Below are 22,375 nucleotides of genomic sequence, written 5' to 3' on the forward strand. Positions count from 1 at the left end.
AGACCGTGAGGGCACTCCACTCTAGTCATGTCAAAGACTGTCTTCAAAGGCTCTCTTACCTGTAGTCCTGCAGGTCCTGGCACACCTTGTTCACCTGGGACCCCAGGTAATCCCTGCAAAACAGAGGGAGAGGTAAAGGAGCTCCTTCCACTGAGAGAAGGAAGTGTGGTTTTTACAGAGGCTGCCACTGCACAGGGCTCTGTCTCTTTTGGGAGCCCCATCCAGAACAGGAGGGTCCAGAATACAAATGCAGTACCCAAATGCACAATTTAGCTGGGCCACATCACTTCAAAATCCCTTTATAAATCCTGCACATAAATTACTGTCAGCCAAGCTCTGCCTAGCAAATCTCATAGTCCTCTTTTCAGCTACTGAGGCCCAGAACTATATATTAGGTGCTTAAACTCCTGTAGTCATGTAGCTTCCTCTACAGGCAGTACAAAGACAAGCACCACTGTGGCTATTTCTGATGAGTGAAGCATCCCAGCTATGGAAGGAGCATGTACAACCCTCTCCCTCCAAAACTGACCTCTCTCATGTCCTCTCCTTGCTAAAGTTCAAAGCCAATTGAAGAAACACTTGGCTGTACTTACAGGTTCTCCACTCATTCCTTGATCTCCTTTGTCCCCTTTTGGTCCAGGTTCACCCTGATATAGAACAATAAAACAGAGAAATAAAAGCTATTTCCAGGGCTGGAACTCACACTAGTCCTGCTTAGTACAAGGGCTCTTTCAACCAGTTATCCATTTCTGACACAAAGTAGCTTCTCCAAACGACTTTGAGGTCAATGAATCAAAACTGATATCCAACACTGAAACAGGGAGATCACTGTCTAGACTTCTTGGTCTGTTCCAATACTAACTGAAAAAATACTCAGTTTAAAGGGAGAACATTTTGCCCTCATGGAGAAGAGTAGCTAGAGAATGTACCCAAAATTTGATCAATTAATCTCTAACGTTTTAAAAGGCCACATGATGTGATCAATAGCAAAAGCACCAGTGCCACTGCACTACCTCTCTGTAGGACCCCAGCCCTAATGTCATCCTACAGTGATCCCACATAAAGACAGTTCCCTATTCCACCTACAAAAGAGAAGTGTTCAGTGCTCATCTGGAGCATTTCCAGAGGTGTGCACTACGCAGCTATTCCTGAGCTCTAGTTCTATTAACATCTCCATACATTCATGCAGCTTCCTCTCCCTCCTGCAATGTCAGTACCTTTTTTCATGCACCACCATCACTGCCTAATAGGATTAATTTATTCCTGTTCTTCCTCCTTACAGTAAATTGAATATGCATTCAGACAGAAGTTCATCAGCTTTGTCCTGTGGTCTAGAGCAATAATCAATAAATCTATATTTCTGCTTTTTATAAATTGAAAAGGAAAGCACACAATTATGGAACTAGCTGGAATAAACCAGGCACTACACGAATACTCACATTTGTATATTGTTATGAACATATGTATTCAGGCAACAGCAATCATTACTTATTCATTATTTATCATACCAAGTGTTTCAATTATGCAATCAAGGAAGAGTAAGAACATCAGTGATTTAAGCTACACACACAAGCAAGGCATAGTGATCAGCCAAAATGCAGAGCCAGATAAATCAGCTTGAATTTTATTTACGTCAGCTATTTGCCAATCATTTCTGCATCACCTGGGAATTCACAGCCCATTTTCAAATGATTCTCTAACAGACAAAATAAATGTAGCTGCATAAATATTACTTATGCTTGTATTTATTATGCATTATGAATAAATATTATCATCGGTGATAAATAATGGGAGGAATTTTACTCTTCAAGTAGCATCCCATTAGATCGACTTTTAACCAGGCAGTCCCTGATGCCATCTAGTGTCCTTCAGAAAGACCTCAGGATCACCTAAAGTAGCTTGAGCAAAGAGTCTAAAGCTGCAAATCTGTATGTTTGTGTGTGGAAGTTGTTTTGTATAATGACATTTCAAGTTCTAAAACTCTTTTGAGAGAGCACAACGACAAGGCACAGACATAGGTCAGTACATTTGTAGGCAGGGATGGTGCTACTGAGTGGGAATAAGGATGTATATTACCAGGGAAAACAAAACTGCAAAGGGAAGAAGTAACAACAGGTAAAGGGGGTCGTTTTTAATATTCTCCTTTGTCCCACTTTTTCCTTAATACTTGACTTGCACAGTAGTGCAAAATCTAACAGCCACAGACATGGGCAAAGGAAGCATTTCTTCACAGATTCATACAATGGTTTGGAGAGGAAGGAACCTTTAAATCATCTATTTCCAACCTCTCTGCCATTGGAAAGGATGCCACCCACTCAATCAAGTTGCTCAAAGCCCCATCCAACCTGGCCTTGAACACTTCCAGACATGGGGCACCCGCAGCTTCTCTGGGCAACCTGTTCAGTGTCTCAGCACCCTCACAGTAAAGAACTACTTCCAAACACCTAATCTAAACCTGCCCTCTGACTGTTTAAAGCCTCTTTGTGGCCTCCTCTGGATTTGCTCCAAGAGGTCCAAGATGTCCTTGTTTTGGGGGCTCCAGAGCTGGATGCAGCATTCCAGGAGGGGTCTCACCAGAGCAGCGGGGTATAATCACCTCCCTCAACCTGCTGGCCATTGCTGCAGCCCAGGACACAACTGGCTTGTGTTAACCCAACCCTCCAGCCAATCTGCCTGCGAGTCCTTTCAAGTTTGCCAAATTCATGTCTCTCTGCTGAGGCTGTTAACACTGCCTGCTAGGGCTGCCCACTGGCAGCTGCTCTTAATCCACTGCCACCCACTTCTTACCTACAGCTCAGTGCACAGAAATGACACAGTGACAGCTGACAGCTGCCACCAGCCTGGCCCAGAGGAGGACTTACAGCTTCCACGGCCTGCTCTCTGCAGTATCTTCCTGTAGTCTCAATTATGCCTCAGTAGTTCCTGTGTCACTTAAAGGAAAGCAAATGCAATGGGGGTTCAGCTGTGCCCAGCCACAGTGGGAGACAGAAGGCAAAGTGAGGAGCCACCTCTATTTTACCGCTTTTGCCTCTTTCCAGCCATTATATCTGACTACCACTGTGGTTCTCTCACCCTATCTCCAAGAATACTTCATGATCCTAACTGACTAGCCTAAATATATATGAAGTAGCTCCCTGGTACTATACACCACACACTCAATGGGAAGCAATGGCAAAGACTGGTTTTGGGAGAATGCTGTCTCTCCACAACTGTCAGCACCCTGCTGGTCCTGCCATCTCTGTAACACTACCCATGACACTCGCTTAAGGCTGATCACCTCTTTCTGACACTTTACTTTGAACACCTGTAAATCAAAGGTAACTATTCTTACCTCCCCTTCTCCTCCCTCACAGTGCTATGTGCAAAGCTGTGCTGTGGCAGGTGTCACCACAGTCGTCTTGCACATGGAGAAATCACAGCAAATGGAACAGCTGACACACTTCAAGCCTTTTACTTCTTACTGTCTTGCAGCTCATTTACAAGAGCAATGTACTCAAAGCAAAAGAAACAATTCCTTCTGTGACTGTAGCAATACAAAGACTACATAAGCTGTCATTATTCTGCATGTTTCCTCAGTGTACATATATATATATATATATATAAAAACATAAATGTATGTGAGCAAAGGGGAAAAGCAAGCCAAAGAAATCTTGTCTCTTTTTCCAGTACTACCTCATATCCGTATTTCCTTCCTCAGCCTCTGAAGAACCAGGCATATATGTTTTCTTTCTAATGGCACTCCTACAGCCTACCTCTGGCATCCATAAAACTTCCTGATCCATAACAAACTTATCCGCAGATCATGTTATGTCATTTATTTCCCCCTAGGTGCTGTAAGTGGGAACTAAATCTTCATTTTAAACTCAGTTTAAGAGGCTGGGATAGCACACAGCTCTGTCCCAGCCACGGCTAGCTTGAATGCTGATCTTACCAGCACAACTTTGGACTTCACAGCTGATGAGGATGCCCAGAACCAGACTCAATCTGAGATCTTTACTGAAAGCATTTAAATAACACAGAAAACACTAAGGGCTGTGTGTCTATCAGATACAAGAGGGGGTAAGCCAGAGGCCATATTAATCAGAGATGTTACTTACAGGAATCCTGGGGTGTGGGGTGAAGAAGGCTGTCTGGAACAGAAATCATCATGTTAAAAACAGGATAGTCTATTTTCCTTACAGTGCAATAGTTTACATAATCTCCTGTCATTACAGACTGCACATTCCATACATCTGTAAGTAGGTTTATAAAAGAGCAACCCATTGTAACATCTGGGTGTTTGGAAAGAAGCCCACAAATATCTTACATCTCCCAGAATATCTGAAATATGAACGTAAACTCAAGACAATCCTATGTGTCCTACCATGACGCAAAAACAATCAATCTTTAAACTTTATAGCAATTTTACTGCTAGCAATCTCCTGCTTACTTTTTGACTTGGAGACACCTTCTGTATTATTAAATTTCCTGATGTCATGGTTGACCTTGTACATGATACTTCCTGATACATGGTTGAGTTCTGCTTTGTACCATGTACATGACATCTCAACATGGTTTTCTTAGGGAATACATAATAACTCTGAAGGACAAAGTTTTGTAGAAAGACACAGTATATTTTCTCAAAGCTGATAAAATTTTGAAGAAAAAAATAGTCCTTGATGACATGAAATATGTCAAAAGCATTCCCTACTTTTAACAGTTGAAATAGCGTCCTGGTTCCAGCCTAGATCAGTGGGAGGGAGCACGGCCAAGAAATTATTTTATTCAACACCACCTTATGCCACTGCCAAGGGTGGAAGAAAGGGGTTCTCTCTCTTGCTTTGGAGAAGGGAAGGACATCCCTTTCCATTGTAGTGAGCGCAGCAGATGGAGCAGTGGGATAATGCTGGTCCTGACTGGAGGGAGCGTTTTGGGTGGCATGGCTGCAGTCAGGTCAAGCTCCAGACTCTCTCTTTTGTCCACTTTTGTTATTAATATTGTTGCTGTTACTGTTCATTTTCTTATCTTACTGTTGTTTGCATAAATTGTTCTTATCTCAACCTGCAATCTTTTCCTTTTGTGGCCCAAGTTCTCCCCTCTGGCCACACACAAGTGGAAGAGGAGGGAAGTGAGTGACCAGAGGGTGGTTTTGGAGTCTTGGGGGGTCAGGGGTGCTAAACTGGGGAATAAAATTCCTAAACCACAACACAGAGAAATTATTTCTTCCTACAAACACAGGAAGCTTGAGCAGTCAGGCACATCTTCTCCATGTCCAGCCATGTTGTACTGTGTTTGTGAGCTGCCTTCTCTGCCTTTACTAACACAGATTCATCCTTGGTGTTCTGACTGGGTCATTCTTGTCTGATACATGTGGAGTCTGTCTACACAAAGCACCATGAAGGACCCTGTGGCATAGATTTAGGCCCAGTGAATGGCATGGAATAAATTTCACCACCTTCTCCATTGCCGCATGGACGTCTTTAGGCACTTGATTTTCAACAACAGACCTTGATTCAAATTTTCTCCATAATCTGTGAATGTAGTAGATTGTATCCAGCTGTGGTGAGCAGAGCTGATGAGAGGATATGTGCCATGTCTTGGAGGATCTGTGACTGGCATCAGTCCTCCATTTGCAATGATGGTGCTTATTCCAAGCTGCTTACTCAAGTTTTCTTGGAGGGAACTCAGAAGTTTGTATATTTACATTCAGTGGGCACTGATTTTATCACCAGTGAACTTCATTGTAATTATACTCAGGGTCCCCAAAGTAACATTGAATCTTCTTTTTGAAAACAACAAATATATGTATTATTGGTCTGTTGTTGCAAAGAGGCAGAGGAAGGAACAACCTCACCAAAAAAACAAAAAAAACCAACCAACCAACCAAACAAACAAAACCACCGAAACAAAAACAACCCACCCAAATACACCTTGATATTGCTTCTCTGAAACAAAACAAAATAATCTCAGAGTAAATGGGTCCTAAAGTTTCTGCAGAGAAGTAAGAAACCTTAAACTTGAAAATATTTGTTTCTGAAGAACTTATGTGGAGAAAGTGCAATTGCCTTGAATATTGTTACAGCACCAAACACAGTCTTACTTACTGTTCCAGGTAAGCCTGGTGGTCCAGGGGAACCTGTGTCACCCTGGAGAGAGGAAAAAAATGTAAATAATTACATAAAAAGATTCCCAAATAAAACTCAACATTATAATTTAGAAGATGCAGCATTACCAGATGAGATGTAACCCAACCCCCCAGCTCAGTGACACTTCTGGACAGAATTTTTGCTGTCCTTGCTTTGTTGAATGGAGGATTCTCACTCTGTTTTCTTCATCCCCCTATGCTTTTATCGTTGATCTGACTTCACAGGTCAATGAATCTCTAAAGTTGTCCCATTCAGTTTAGGATATAGAGCGTAATTGGCTCTTTACAGTTGATCAGAATTCTTGATTGAAAATAATGTTTTAGCTGAACATCTTTCATTGATAAATCCCATGTTTTTCATCAAATATTTAAGCTTCTAAATACATTCTCTCCCAAATTTTGAGTTAAAACTATACTGTTGCTGGAGGATCTCCTGAGCACTGGATTACCTTCCTGTGGGCTGTGCTCCACAAACGTCTGTCCCCTGACACTCGAAAGCCAAGAACTACAAACACCACTTGTTAACCTCCCAAGTACAGGACGTTCAGGTGCCTCACACATGTCAGTGGACCACCCATGAAAGAATTCCCACCTCCACAGATGGTAAAAGTCACTGATAAACTGAGGACTGATGGAAGAACCCACATCCTGAATGCTACTGCCACTGTAATGAAGGCAGTTTTCCACTATACACCCACAAGCATCTGCAAGGTCAGTGCTTCTTCACCTCCATGTTCACAAGAGTTGAATGTAAATTTTGGTGGACATTACCTTTGTCTACTTCTCTCACTCTCACTAAAATTAATGGTGTTGTGATGGCAGAAGCCCAGACTGTTCCTTAATTATTGTTCTATCCCCCACAGACAGGCACAGAAAACTTTTTAGATTTTAATTCCAGGCTCATTTATATCAGACAGTTATAAACTAAAGAAAATTCTCCTTGAATTAATGAATTTATCCTTAATTTCATCAGATTACATTGCTCAATACATGATTGTCTCCATCCCACACATAGCTATTTCTGCTGCTTCTCTGTAAAGTTCAGCTAAAAGTCTTCCAAATTTTCTAATCTTCCTCAGATAGCCTCCTCTATCACTTGTCTCTGCCCCTTTGTCTGTTTTCCTCCCTCATCTAAGGAAGATCACGGTCATTTCATGACTTACCTTTTCTCCTCTTTCACCTTTCATTGCTGGGAGACCATCTCTTCCTTTTTCTCCCTAAAAGCAGGGAAAGGAAGCAAGAAATATGCACATTTTGATTTGAATGCATCAGCCTCACTAAAATATTTTACACTTTCAGTTATCTAACCTGTCTTCTAAGATGTAGAGAAAGAATTAAAAATGTAACATTTTGAAGATGGCTTCAAAAATCCACTATATTTTCAAAACCAATGAATATCAATTGAGTTCCCAGAAAGGAATGAAACGATCCTAAAATAACTTGCTTATAGAAGATCTTAACTGCCTGATGGAATTATAAAAAACAGATTTTTTTCCCAGTTGGAAAAGAGAGGCAGCAGAACAGCAGTTAAGACCCAAAGAGGATATTTATAACAATGTTTTGTTTATATAAGAGATTTCTGAATCATCCATCCCCTGATGACTACTTCTTTATTTTGCCCAGGTAACGTGGCCTTCTGAATGTGAGATGCTTAACAAAGATGATGTGATTCTCCTCAAAGTACAGACACAAAGTCTAATTATCCTGCATCCAGAATGGAATTACCTGACATTTCTATGATTTTATTTACAGAGAAAATCACAGAATCATAGAATGGTTTGGGTCAGAAGGGACCTTAAAGACCATTTAGTTCCAACCCCCTGCCATGGGCAGGGACAATTTCCTCTAGACCAGGGTTGTTCAGAGCTCCATCCAGCCTTGCCTCAAACACTTTCAATAGAATATATTCTCCATCCTGTGCTCTACAAGACATATAATGGAACAAACTGCATGGAAAAAACCTCAGGTGATTTTAGATCCTTCTTGATCACATTCAAGCATGTAGTCAATTATGAGGATTACAGACCACATTTACATGGCTAAATTTACTGTCAGGCCCCTGATCCAAACATTTCCTGGTATGAAGATGTCTCCAGAGTTCTGCAGCTACCCAGAGGAATCAGTAGACACCAGGACCTGGGTGGAAGTTAAGCCATCAGAAAATAATTCAGCCATCTGAAGCCTTTTCCATGGCTCAGTGACAGGGGGGATTTGTTTCTATGTTGTTGTTGTTGTTACCAAGAATTTTTTCAAGTCCTTAAATCAGGCAAATAATTCTAAAAGTGAGTCCTAAAAGTGCAGTTCACCTCCTCTACTGCCTCACAAGCAGCATGGCATCAGTCACAACCATCTGCATTTAGGATAGACACCATTCATTAACACCTCTGTTGCAACTAGGAACAGTCAATAGGCAGGGAATACCTTTTTGGGTATTTGGTAACCTTGCTGGTTGCCAATCAGCTGCTCACCACAGCCATCACACCAAGGGAGAACATCACGTAGGGACACTCAAGATAAGTCCTCCTGATGCTAAACAGCCACAAAAAAAGATAAATTTGTGGCTCAAAGTCACTCACCCGGTCTCCTTTTTCTCCTCTCAGTCCCGGTAAGCCCCTAGGGCCAGGAAAACCTGCTTCGCCCTGAAAATAAGACAAAGTGTGTGAAATCTGAATTCTGTAAGACAGACCCTGCCTGAGTTTTCTCATGGGATTGACTGTAGATGTATTCTGGTGAGAGAGAATGAGATCAGTTTGATTATCAAATAATTTCTTAGGTTTTTTAAACCATTACTTAAACCAGCAGTTAAGACTTCTCCATTTTTTTCCTGTTAATTGATGCCACAGAATTTAGGACATATTTTCTTCATGCTGCTCTGTAGCAGGACCAAGCAAGAAAATAAAAGCAGATAAAGAAATAAAACGTGACTTTTATTTTCATCTTATTGATCTGGTGTAGTCTGGAAATGAAAAAAACTGCAGAGTATTAATCTGAACAGTACAGATGTCACTTGATGAACAGATCTAGAGTTTTCTGAGTGAAATATTGCACATTTGGATTTATTTCTATTTGAACATTACCTTTGAGTTTCTGCTTTATAATACTTGTTATTGGAGTAACGATGATCTCTGTGTCATGTGGTTTCTCCTAAATTTATCAAGTACTCTCAAATTTAGCTCCCAGTTGACCCAGCCTGTCATCTGAAAATAACCATGTGGTTTCCTATTTATAATTCTTTTCTATCTGAATTCATAGTGCAGTATCACAAAAGGGGTCAGTCATGGACAGGACCCAAATTCACTAAGTCTTGTACAAATACTGAACAAAGAAAAGGTAATCCCATCTTTAAAGAGATTATCTTAAGTATAGGGAGAACAAAAGATTATCATTGTAGAGGTACAATGAGTCTGTAGATAAAATCAGGTGAAGAACAAGATGCTGATGTAACTGAGGATGATTAAGAACATCAGGGTGATGTTGGGAGAATTTTAAAGAAAGTGGCATTTGGTGACAGATGGAGTGGTGCTTTCTCAGAGCCACTGTGGGATCCTGGCTATAAGGGAATCATAGAATGGTCTGGGTTGGAAGGGACCCTAAAGATCCTCTAGTTCCAGCCCCCTGCCTTGGGCAGGGACATCTTCTCCTAGACCAGGTTGCTCAACAACACATCCAGTCTGGCCTTGGACACTTCCAGGGATGGAAATGACAGTGATTTCAGAAATTCAGAGATCAGAGCGCCCGCCTAACATGGAAGAAGAAAAAGGAGAATTTGGAGAGAAAATAAAAACATGGTGTAAATTTGGCCTCTGAAAAAGTCCTGAAGCAAAACATCAGTGAGTTTGTATGAGGTCAAGGACAGAAAGATAATACAAAACAGCCAATGTGGATTTGTTAAAAACTAATCATATCAAACCCATCCAGTTCCTTCCCTTGACACGAAAACTAAGCAGACAAGAAGGAAGCATTTGTGTGATGTATCTTGACCTTAGTAAATTATCTGACACAGGCCAACATGACATTCTCATCAGTAATCACAGAAACGTAGTATAGAAGGGTGTCTGGAGGGTGGTGTTCAACTGACTGAAGAAATAGCATTCACACACCTTGCTATTAGCAACTTACTGTCACAATTCAGAGGATATATGAAATGAAGCCCTCTCAGGGACAGCACCATTCAGCTTACAACAGGAAACAGCATTTATGAAACATGTGGAGACCATCGCATTGTGGAGAGGGGCAAGTGTTTTGGAAGGTGGTGTTAAAATTCAAAACAGCCCTCTGTGGGGAGATGATTCAGACCAAGGGACAGTGCTCTGGTCAGGGCCTGGCCTTTCATTGCACTTGAACCAAGCCTGCCTGGAAACTTCAAGCCTGGTAGTTTGTTTGCCCAGCTACAGTGAAAGGACACCAAGGAAGGGTACAGAAACCACTCCTCCCTTGGAGCCTGATGCAAACACTCCTGAGGAATCATTTGCCCATGCCATGGTGATTTCCCCTTACCTGGGATGCCAGGTAAAGATACTTTCCTGGGAATTGAGTGACACCTATCAGGTAGATTATAAGATTATAAAGACTTTTGGAGTAGCAGCAGTACAGTCCAGACTCACAACTATTAATTTAATAAGTGCCTTATCCCAATAAACCTCAATTTGTGCCTCACACTTGGAGCCTTATTCCATCAATCATAGAATCATTAAGGTTGGAAAAGACCTCTAAGATCAACCATAAGTCTCATCAATATAATTCTTGCACCTTCAATCACAGATGCAAATGACATGCACAGCTCTTATCTTTGGCAAATGGCTTTGTTGTTCCATGTGATCACTTTATACTGCTTTGACAGATAGGTCTTGCAGTTAAGACTATTTTTCCTGCTCACCTGCTCACCAGGTTGGCCACGACTCCCAGGTTCACCCTGGAAAAACAAAAGCAAATCTATAACATTGTAAGGACTTGAGCCTTTGGTAAGAACATTTTCTCATTAGCAAATGTGGTCCCTACTGCTCCATATTGTTCTACCTATGTCCCATAAGGCTCTGAATTTGCCTTTTTGATGGCTTGGGAATGCAGACTGCACGGAGCCAATGCAAGGTCCAGGTTAGATCTCCCTGCACACTTAGGCTTGAGAGAAGAACATCAAACAAGGGTTGGTATTTTGGAACACCATGAATGTCAGTGAGCCCCATGTGGTCATCCCCTTATGTCTCCAACTTCAGAGGAATCTTACTCTCCTGACTTCAGTATAAGACCTTCCAAAATCATACCTTGGTTGACTCAGTGGATACAGGAGACTATGAAATAAAATCCCTTACCTTAGGGCCAGCTTTTCCAGGAAAGCCTTCCTCACCCTTTTCCCCTCGTTCTCCCTGCAGGGAACACAACAAGTCAATACACAAACTGGTGTTTGTGCAGTATGTTTGCAGCCAATGGTGAGGAATATTTTAACTCAGCTCCTCAGGATCAGCTTGGGGGTGTAAATGGAGTCATATGAGAATATGCTTCCTGGACTGTTTTTCCATTCAAGTGCCATTTACAATCACATCTCCAGCACTCTACTGGAGAATTTCTGGAATAACACAATCACTGCTACATTAAAGATGCCCATAGTGAATTACCTGAAAAACAACACCTCAATTCAGTTTCTTCAAACACTATGTGGTTAGAAAGTCAGAAAGTGTTTTAAAAAAACCGTAAAATTTTGGGGCTGGGGCCTTGGTCACTGGGTCCATTATGTAAATACTTTAAAACTGATGTTCCAAGGTGGGTGGTGTCAGTATGGACAGCAGAGGCTGCAGTGGTTGAAATATAGTTACATAGCTGGGAAGTACAGTAAGTATTACACAGAAGTGTGGATAAAATCCAAAGTTTATTTAACATCGGAAATATGTTATGGGCTCCAAATTCTTCTCTTTTACTCATCAGTAAATGGGAGCTGGGGACTCTGCTATATGTGGGCTCAAGTATCAAAAGCAAGAAAACCTCTGCCAATGCAATCCAAGGTAACAGATGGTTAAGAGCGGTTTTATTCAATAAGCATCATCATCCCCAAAACTTAGTTTGGCCTTTATAGTCAAAACATGGTACATTTCTTTGACCCTTATTTGCAGGGGGATGACAAGTCAAGTGTCTCCTATCTCTAAATTTCCTATCTCCCTTCTCCCAATGCAGAGACAACAGGGGAGACAACTCCCCTTTCCAATCTGTCATTGGGAGCAGCTTTCAAATGGGATATAAGAAGTAGAAAATAATAAAGAACCAACTTTCTGCCACACAGACCTAGAGAAGGCTCAGGGGGATGGCATCTCTTCTTTCCAGCCCTTCAGGGAGGAAAGAAAGGAACACCTTTGTAGTCTGCTACACTTCTTTGTTCTTCTTCATTGTGCCTTGGATACATGCCTTGACTTGCCAGAGTCACTGGATTTCCTGAAAGATTTTTTGCAATGCCCAGCTGTGTTTTTCCTGCTTCCCTTGCTTGCTCACCCCAATGATCTGCCCAGGTAGGCAACTTAGTCCCAGTGTCTGTGGTGTCACTTGCCTTTAGACCTGGAAGCCCAGGAAGCCCATTGAGTCCATCTTTGCCAGGCAGCCCCTAAACAAGAGGAAATCATAAACTGTAAGTGCCAGTTCTTTAAATTGTTACCATCAAATTCAACATAAGTGTGCTCATTTCAACCCTCTAGCCACCCACCTAATTTTAAGAAAAGAAGAACCCCCTCATGCATTTTTTTTTCCCTACTGTGTCTCAAAATGCACAAAAATTCTCACACTGTACGTATTTGCTCTGCCCTTTTTTTCAGTATCCCAGTTTTAGTGAATGACCACTGGATGTCAGCATTGTTACAGAGAAACTCCAGTGTAGAGTTTTTCTACACTGTGGATCTTTAAATATTTTTTTATGTATCTTACTTACATTTTAACTTATTCTATGTAAGTCCCTATTATCAGTAGCTATAAAAATTTTCTTTTACATCAATTTCTCCTTTTAAATATTGGTAATTTGTTATACAGTACATAGACTCCTAAAATTAAATTATATAGCACATAGTGACATAGTGGTTCAGCAAGATAAGAATTAAAATTACTTCCTGTAATGCATTTTAAATGGTGAGAAAAAGTTTTCTTCCCTTTTCCAAGTGTCAGTCAATCCCCAAAACCTGCAGGCTGTAGGTGGCTATTCTGTACAAAGTATTTAATAATTCAACTTTTATGACTTAAGACCCAACAGAAATCGCTATGCTCTGCTAAATCTGAGATTTTAATCATGAGTTATTTGGCCTGATTCAGGAAATTCCAGGTTTGGAAAAACAATATTGCATAAAATGCAAAAGGAATTTTGAAAGGTATCATATAAAGATAATATCATGATCCAATTCCTTAAGAATAGTGGGACTGCAGCTGGTAAAATTCTTATTCACAAAAGGTAAGAGGTTAATTTCTGGAATAAAAGTGACAGTATTGGAGCCCATGTTAAAACCTGGTGTGCAGGCAAGATGTGGGAATCAAAGCAGACTTGAGAATTAAACTATCTGAAAGAATGGAGAGCTCGGAGATGAGGGAAGCAGCTCCTCAACACTTACAGCTGGTCCAGGTGGTCCGGTTTTACCAGAAACTCCAATCTCTCCTGGAAGTCCCTTAGACATGAAACCAGAAGAAAAAATAAATCAGTATTTCTGTTATTTGCAGGAATCTCACTGGGGATTGCTGCTTTCAACTGAAGTGCAGTTTTCCCTTCAACTGCAGTCAGGTCACTGCCATGGGGAGCCCTGGAGACATTGACTTATTCCCAGGAAGCACCAACATGGTTCCAAGGCTCAGCAGGGAGAAGCAGTGCTCCAGGACCAGCTGTGGCTTTGCAGTGAGAAAATATAAGAGAAAACACACATTGCCAGAGGCCCTAACTCTGTTCCCTCTGAAAGCCATGACCTAAAATTTTCCCCACCTGTTTTTTCTTCTCAATATAAAACAAAAAACCCCAGAGCTTTCTTACCGGTGGTCCAGGTGGTCCCAGGGGTCCAGCAATGCCAGGGGGCCCTGGAGGTCCCTGCAAGAGAGGAAGCAAAGCCAGTTTATTAAATTCTCTGGTAGTGGCTGAAAGCCTCAGGTCCTTCCCTGTGTAATAGGAGCCCTGTAGGAAATGGACAAAAGCACTGAGCTTTATTTTCTTAACTTCTACCCGAAAAGTGCAAGATGCCAAGACAAGGGGCCATGAACACAGGCAGAAGAGGATCTTCTGCTTAAGCCACTGCTGCCATTGCTGCGGGGAGCTCCATCCTGCACTCCAGTACAAGAGAAGGAGCAGTTGAAGGCCATCAGTGGTAACCTACAACACGAAGTCTGACCAGTAGGATTCCTTGGAGCATCCAGTTGAAGTTAACTTTGATTCGTGTTGTTTCAAAGTGAGTAATTTACCTCTGCAAAAAGATTGCTGAAAGCAACTAATTAATGGAACAGGCTTGTGCTTTGAGCTTGCTTTTTTTGGGAGGGTGGAGGTTAAAAATTGAATCCAAGAGTATGGAGAAACACTGCAGTGACTCAGGTGTTTTAAAACAAAATGTGCCACCCTTTTGTTGCTCAACATCAACCTGCTAGGTAGTAAAAGATCCTCATGAATTCATAGTTTGGTGAACACATGCAGTTGGAAATATCTTAACATTCTTACTCATCTCTCTGCAAGAGCTGTTTCTCTTAGGGAAAATATTCTCTTAATAGTCACCCGATTTACAGAGGGATTTATTTTTATGCATCGAGCAAATTGTTAAATTTGGCTTCCTATGAGAAATTTGTTTCCAGCCTTGACAAATCTTAGTATGTTGCTTGAGATACAAAGCATGTTTGTTACTGCCAGCTTCCCCTGTAGACAAGACAGGATTTCTCCTAAGCTCAGAATGAAACATGTGTTCATATATTTTTTGGATCAGGACCTGAGCAAACAGCATGAGAAATGGATATATGACTGAGCTGAAATTTTACCCTGGCTGCCTCTTTCTGTCTTTCTAACATGACAATCTCATTAATTCTCAGTTTTCAGCATAAGAGGAGTTCTGGTGCAATTGTACTTAAAAAAACAAACAAACAAAAAAAAACCACCAAAAAACCTCCCCACCCCACCCAAACCCTCTGTAAAGATTTGAAACTGGGCAACTGATACAAGACAGAAAACGGCCAAACAGCATTTTCCCTGTCACCATTCAATATTAAGGTATTATGAGTCATGGATCAATATTAGCATTTATGTTTAACTGAAAATGTAGGTGATGAGAAGAAAATGGCGTAAAAAAGTGAGGAAAAAGAGGTGTTTGGGGCATGGTTTGGCAAAAAAAGGCAGGTAAGTGATCTTATAGAATCTTACTCACAAAATTCAGCCAGGAGCAGCTAAGAGTCTCTCACCAATAGATGGGGCAAAGAGACCAGAAAAGGATCCTGTAGCTGCACTAGCCTCATTGCAACTCAGAACAGACATGGAGTTATCCTGTCAACAACACTCTCACTTGTAGAGTACCTCAAATGTGAGCATGGCTAAAACATCCCCAGACAGATGTGCCTTTGGATGCATTGATGCTGATGATTTAATTCCTGGAGAATCCTGTGGTTGGGTCCTGCAGTTAAAGATTTTACACCCATCAGGAGACACATGGTCAAGACCATCCTTCACTTAAAAAGGCTTCACTATTCAAGGAAAAGACTCAATAGTCCAAATAAGCCCAGCACAGGAGCAAATACCCCACACAGACAGAACTGTGTGCAGACACAGCTGGATGGAGTGGCCCCAAGCACCAAGGACATGGAAATTCTGCTTGGCCCTACTCCACCTCTACAAGGCATTGCTGAGAGGCCCTGCAGAAAGTATGGGCTCCAAGAAGGGCTTCCATGAAGAGTGGGAGGAGAACTAGGAATGAAGGCAAAACTTTATTAAAACAACAAACTGATTCAGATTGGACTATGTCTAAATTTACCTCTGCAGGCTTTCCTCGACAATTCCAGTGGTTCCTTCCTAATAATTTCATTTTGTTCTCTCTCTGTCATTAAGTGAACTGTCTTCCCACCATGAAACACACATCCCTCATGGCCCTAGAACAGGGAACTTCTACCAGGAGGTGAAAAAGCCCAGTCAGGACCCAGCCTCAGCCCATGCAATCCCAGGTATGATGTGAGTTACCCCACACAGTGACAGAGTGGCAGGGGTCAGTCTGATCTGAAACCAGTCTTACTCCAGCATCTGACAGCAACCAGTGTAAACTGTAAAATAGGAAGCATTATGTACTCCCCATCCCAACTCTTTTTCCCAGTGTCATAGGTTAGCAAGCATAGTCCCGGAAGGGATGTCCTTGCTAAGGGGTGCTTACAGTTTCCTCTGGGAACTGATAGAACCTATCAGCTGGCCAGTTTGAATATGGACAACTCTTTAAGCCACTTGAAGTTGTGACCACCTCTGTGATCCACATTTAAGAATAGGCAAACTCCCCCCCCAAGCTCTCTCTCGTTTCCGGTGCTGGCACAGGTGGCTGCGGGCCCCGTGTGGGGGCCAGCGGGCCCAGCCAGGCCCTGCTCGGGCCAGGCCAGGCCAGGCCACGGCCATCCTGGAGCCATGGACCTGTTCCAGCCGTGGAACCCCCCCCACTGCCTTGCCGTGGGCAGCCGGAGTGGCTCAGCTCTCCCCCCTCTCCACTGCGATAAGAAACATTCAACGTTCCAGCTGCAAAGCTGCAAGGCCGAGGTGAGATTAACCCTTTTACTGCTGTGAAGAGCTGAAACCCTGAGGGAAGAGAGAGAGGAGATGCTTAAAGCTGAAATTCTGTTGTGAAGCTATGATATATCAGAGTATCCCGTTGTAATTTCATGAAGATATGGGGGGTGGAGTGTTCAACTCGTAAGCAAAAGCACCTGCACTGAGATAGGCAGATGCTGACGCAGCTGTAATTTCATGAGAAGTTTGGACAGGGAGAGATGAACCAGATGAGGACTTTTGCTCTAAACGGGAAAGGAGAAAACCTCAGTACCTAGAGATGCTCCCAGAGATAGTCTTAACGATGAAGATGATGAAGACCCTTTGCTCCCAGGGAAGGAGAAGGGCCTCTGTTTTTGTTTCTGAACGGCTCAACCTTAAAACTGTACCCCAAAAAACTTCAGGAGTGGACCCTCGAAAGCAGTTGCGGGAAAAGCTGCAAGTCGGGGGAAGGGACTCACATGTGAGCAGAGAGACTCCTCTTCCTAAATGGACTGAACAATATTTGGAAGTGGGCAGCTGTCTCATTGTGATAATGTTTTCATAGCACGAGCAAGAAGAGACTTCTCTTTCTAAATGGACTGAACAAGGTTATTATGGAAGTGGTAAACAGACTGAACATCTTTTTTCACATTGTCAGTGGGAGAAGGGAGGAAGGTGGGGGGAGGAGGAGAGTTCTGAAGGTGGTATAATTTTTTTTCCCCTCTTTTAGGTCCGTTAATAAATTTCTTTATATTCTTTCAAGTTTGGTGCCTGCTTTGCATTTCTCCTAATTCTTATCTCACAGAAGATAAACAGTAATGAGTATTTTAGACCAAACCACTACACTAAATTGGTGTTTCCGCCCGGGAACAAACCCAACCTGCTACACCCAGTTACTCTTGGTTTTCTCACTATCCCAGACAATTTCTAATTATTCTCATAGACTTTCCATATTCAAGGCCAACCTTATGCAACCGTAAGTCCTGAAATGGAATACCACTGATCCTTTTCCTAAATTGCCACTAATAATTCCATTTCATCATTCTCCAAGAGGTAAATTACCCAGGATATCATGCCCAAACTGGTTTACAGGTAGACTCACCATGTGTTGCATCAACAAATGCTACACATGCTAATGGAAAGCTGTTCTGATAAAATCTTCTCTGAGATGGACACAGAAAGGACAGTTTTATGGGATGGCCAGCAGTATCCCTTGGTGATGCACAGGGTGCTGGCAGCCTGCTCCAGCTGACTGCACACACCAGTACATCGACTGTCCTACTGGGTTTCTTGCTTTCTGCAGCCTGGGCTACAGCAAGTGATGAGACAAAGTGAAATAAAATGGCAGAAATACATCATAAATATTCTTTATAGAGCCCTCCCTTTTGCTACTGTGCAGAGAAGTTCTGTTTCACTTGTATTTCAATATCTTATTGTAGCCCTTCTCCTGACTTCTGAGTGAAATTCAGAGCAAGTAATATTCTTTTCAAATGTTAGAATTCACCAAAATGACAGAATCTATCAAAGTTTTTAAAAACCCAACACTATAAAACTACAGCAGCAGGACTGTGTGTAATGTTTACCCCAAGGAATCTCATACCATCTGTTTTCTTTGCTTCCATTTTTAAGTGAATCCAGATTAAAGCACCTGATTTACACAACTACATTTTTCAAAGACTATTTGATTAATTATGCACATGAGAGTTTTTATTGCAAATCCAGACCACAGTGGTGTCCTGTTGAAACCCTGAACCAGAAGAAAATAATCACAGGATGTATTTTTTTTTCTGGCTGGCAAACACTCTGATGTATGCTTTGTACATGTTGAAGCAAAAACTGATATAAACTTGAAAACTTGATTTTAAAACAGATCTACACAAACTCACTTTGGAAAACAAATGCAAAACACGGATTTTTAAAATAAAATATTTGGACCAGAATATTTTCAAACTGTTGTTTTGAAACAAAAATATTTCAAATGTTCATTAAAATCTAAAATCAAAATACTTTGTAGAGGTATGTGTGTTATGTGATGGGACATCTTTAAAAACATTGTGGGGGGTGAATTTTTTCAGGCTTGTGTTTCATCCAGCTCCATTCCTTAGACAATGTAATGCAGTGACAGTGTTCAGGAAAGAAATCTGACACTGTTCATACTGGAGAAACAGCTGTGTCTGCCCTCAAGAATGCACTAAAGGATGTTCTCCTGTTCCGGTGTGTACCTTGCTTGAAGATGGGCTGGGAAAGGCACAGATATTAAGATTTAGGTTGTGCACTCCCTAAGGAGGCTCTGAGAAGAAACAGAAGCCTTTGTCTGTGACTCCATCAGTAGACTTCTTGGCCTAAATCTCTTTTGCATGAAAGAAGGGATGACTAAGTCTTGGAGGGAGGTGAACAAATGGCATTCCACAGTGAAAACTGGAGTCTGATGGCTTTCCCAGATATCTGAAGGCAAAGCCTGCACAGATGTATTTTCTGTGTATTATTCCACGCCAGTGTCTGGATTCTGTTACACTATGGCAAAGGTTTAGATAAGCCCTTAACCCAGATTAAAACAGATTCTGGTCTGGGCTGTTAATGCAGTGCGCCAGATTTACAAACAAGAAGAAGGGACACGCAGGAGCATTCTGTCTGCTGACAAAATGAGAGCAAAATGAGTAAATGAGGAGCTGACAGCCCTTTCCCTTCCACTCTCTCGTCTCCACTTCAAAGACATTCCCCACAATTTCACCTCTCAGAAAGACCCCAGAGACCCCTCCTGTTGGCTTTGTGCTGTCTCCCCTTTATTTAATCTCCTTTCCCATCAGAAATGAAGCTGTTGCAGCCAGTTTTGGGGAGCAGCCCACGTGTCTCACTATGTCCTTTGCTACTCCATTGCTCCACTTCTCCGCTGCATCCGAGTGGATTCCAGGATCCTCAAATCTGCTTTTCATTTCTCACCCCAGCCACTACTACTGTGAATTGGAATTATACAATCAGAGAATCATTATGGTTGGAAAAGGCCTCTAAGATCCTCGAGTCCAACCATCAACCCAGGGCTGCCACTGCAACCACCAAACCACATCTCTAAGCGCCACTTCTTTTAAATAGCTCGAGAGACAGTGATTCTACCACTTCCCTGGGCAGCCTGATCCAATGCTTGACCACCCTTTCAGTGAAGAAATTTTCCTTATATCCAATCTAAACCAGAACATATTACTGACTTATTTTCTGTAAGGCTGCATTAGAGCAATGTGTTTCTTTCTCTGCTTAAATCCTGCCTTACAAATCAATATTAAGGTAAGAGGACTTATAAAAAAAGCTGTTGCTGATCACACTAAAAACCAAAAGCCTGAAGAGCCAACAGATCTGAACATTTGTCTACAATACATGTCCTACAGTCAGCATCAGTGGCAGTGCCATAATTCATATATGGATCCAGTCTCCAGTCATTTCATCAGGTGGCATTGAAACTGGAGTACCAGCATTAAATTTAAAATAAAAGTTCTGTCAACAAAAAATTCTCCGAACTGTCTTTGCAACTCTTTAAAAGTACTGAATAAAGTTGACTTTGTACATAGCAGTCTCTCTAGGAAGGTTTCCTGCTTTCAGTGAAAGGCAGTGTTTACTTAATTTAATCACTTGGTGTAAGCTATGGACATGGTCTTTTGTCTACAGAGGAAGATTTATTTCCTTATGTGTTCGCTTGGAGTTGGTTTACTGAGTCAGTGCAGCAAATGAGAAAAAACAACTAAAAAAAACCTCCTTTAATGTCTTCTGTTTCAGCACTATTAGTAATCTTCACAGGTGAAGACTGTTTTAATTTAGTTTCTTTAAAGGTATAGATCTTAATAAAGATAGTTCTGAGCAATATCTTCCAATTCCAAACAGCACTGGCAAAGTTTGAATTCAATCTGAGCTTTGAAGCTGGGGCCCACATCCTTTTCTTGCATTTTGCAGTTTTAACTTGCATTATAAAAAGGACATTAAGGACACTGTATGTTTCAGAGGAGATCATTTATTTCCTGAATTACTTAAAAAAAACTGGGCTTGAGCTCACACCCTACAGACAAGTCTATACTAATTAAATCACTGCCAGCCAAGACCATAATAGGTACAGCTTGTACTGGTCTTCCTCTCAGGTCTTACTTACACCATCAGGTTATCTAGCATAAGGCAAGCCTCAATAACAGCCCAGAGGTATTGCAAGGCTTAGGTATGGCATTTTTGTTTAAATCTCAAAGACTTTTGATGTGTTTTGCTGTCTTACATGTGGCCAGCAAGTACCCACTCACCTCGGGGAGCCTTGACAGTGGCTCAGTGGCACATTTGTAGGTGCCTGTCTTAAGAGAGCTTCAGGCTCCACTGATGATACTAACTGGATCTCCATCAAGAGGAGCAGGCACCTGCATCCCCATTCTTCACCCAAAAAAGTGCTTGCATTTGGAGCTAAACCCCAACCTTGGTAATTCAGTGATACAGCTCAGAGTGCCTGAGCCAACTATTTCAGCTGAAAGTTCTTTACAGAAATGCCCATTTCTCAGTCTGCATTTGAACAGCCTACTGCAATAAAAGTTAGGCTCATGATTAAGGTTCTTGTACACTAAAATAGTACAAATAAATAATAACAATATAAACACATTATAAGTTCAGGTGTCTGTGTCCTTGCTGCCAGAAAATTGTTCAAGTCCAAAAGGGAAAAAATATCCAGAGTTTCTATTCCATGGCTTAATGATGTTGCAAGATGAACCATTTCTAAAGGCCATTGGAATATAAATGCTCTTTTTGGGGGTGCTGACCAGACAACATGGAGCAAATAAGCACATGGACAGGTTCACCACCACAGCTGATTTGGAAGGAAAAATAAGTATTTAAAAATATTTTTATATTCTAATTTAGTTTGAGTCAGTTTGTGCAAAGAGAGACAAAGGTAAGGCTACTCTATTGTCAAAAAACATCCTCAGACTAGCAGGGAAGTTGCCTCTGAGATTCTGCTTCAGGGTCTGACACTTAAATTACCTCTCGAATGGTCCTTGAGAGTTGGACTGACTCATCTCAACTGCAGTTCATCACGGGATCATAGAATGACAGAACATCCCGAGCTGGAAGGGACCCTAAAGAGTAGCCCTTAAGTCAGTTCCCTTGCACAGCTACCTGATCTTCTGTGGCTTCTCAGTTGGACTGAGCATGACAGCAACAATTTTTCTTGACAAAGCCCAATAATAACTTCAGAAGATACTTCCTGTGCCTTCAGCAACAATGAGCCTTCTAAAGCTCCTATATCAACCCTGTCCTTTTGTCCATACAGGTATCAATGTGGGGAATCAGGTCAGAAAACTAAATCAGACATAAAGTTAAAATTGCAGAGGAAAGGGAGATTATTTTCATGTCCTAATCTAGTTTATGTGCAGCCAACTCAAATCAGTGTGCCCTCAACACCATGGGGACAGCACAGAACAGCTGACATAGGTTTCCATACATAACTTGAATGAATATCCATGTAACTACAGTATAAAGAAACCACTTTTCTTCCTGGGCATTTTTGGGGTATAGTCTAATTAAGAAAAAAA

The 22,375-nt window shown here is 41.6% G+C and overlaps 1 protein-coding gene across 1 annotated transcript in view; it reads right to left on the reverse strand.

The window, feature by feature from the left end:
* The window catches only part of COL22A1 (collagen type XXII alpha 1 chain), a gene marked incomplete at both ends in the record, with an annotated part of 202,859 nt that overhangs the window by 55,636 nt on the left and 124,848 nt on the right, over nucleotides 1-22,375 (reverse strand). Inside the window, 11 exons of the mRNA XM_082293334.1 lie at nucleotides 60-113; nucleotides 594-647; nucleotides 4,098-4,130; nucleotides 6,084-6,125; nucleotides 7,288-7,341; nucleotides 8,701-8,763; nucleotides 11,001-11,036; nucleotides 11,434-11,487; nucleotides 12,657-12,710; nucleotides 13,699-13,752; nucleotides 14,109-14,162. Of these exons, the coding sequence (XP_082149460.1) occupies nucleotides 60-113; nucleotides 594-647; nucleotides 4,098-4,130; nucleotides 6,084-6,125; nucleotides 7,288-7,341; nucleotides 8,701-8,763; nucleotides 11,001-11,036; nucleotides 11,434-11,487; nucleotides 12,657-12,710; nucleotides 13,699-13,752; nucleotides 14,109-14,162 (552 nt within the window). The remainder of the gene's footprint in view (nucleotides 1-59; nucleotides 114-593; nucleotides 648-4,097; nucleotides 4,131-6,083; nucleotides 6,126-7,287; nucleotides 7,342-8,700; nucleotides 8,764-11,000; nucleotides 11,037-11,433; nucleotides 11,488-12,656; nucleotides 12,711-13,698; nucleotides 13,753-14,108; nucleotides 14,163-22,375) is intronic.

This window comes from Coloeus monedula, assembly GCF_965178545.1.
Source record: "Coloeus monedula genome assembly, chromosome: 1".
Taxonomy (NCBI): domain Eukaryota; kingdom Metazoa; phylum Chordata; class Aves; order Passeriformes; family Corvidae; genus Coloeus; species Coloeus monedula.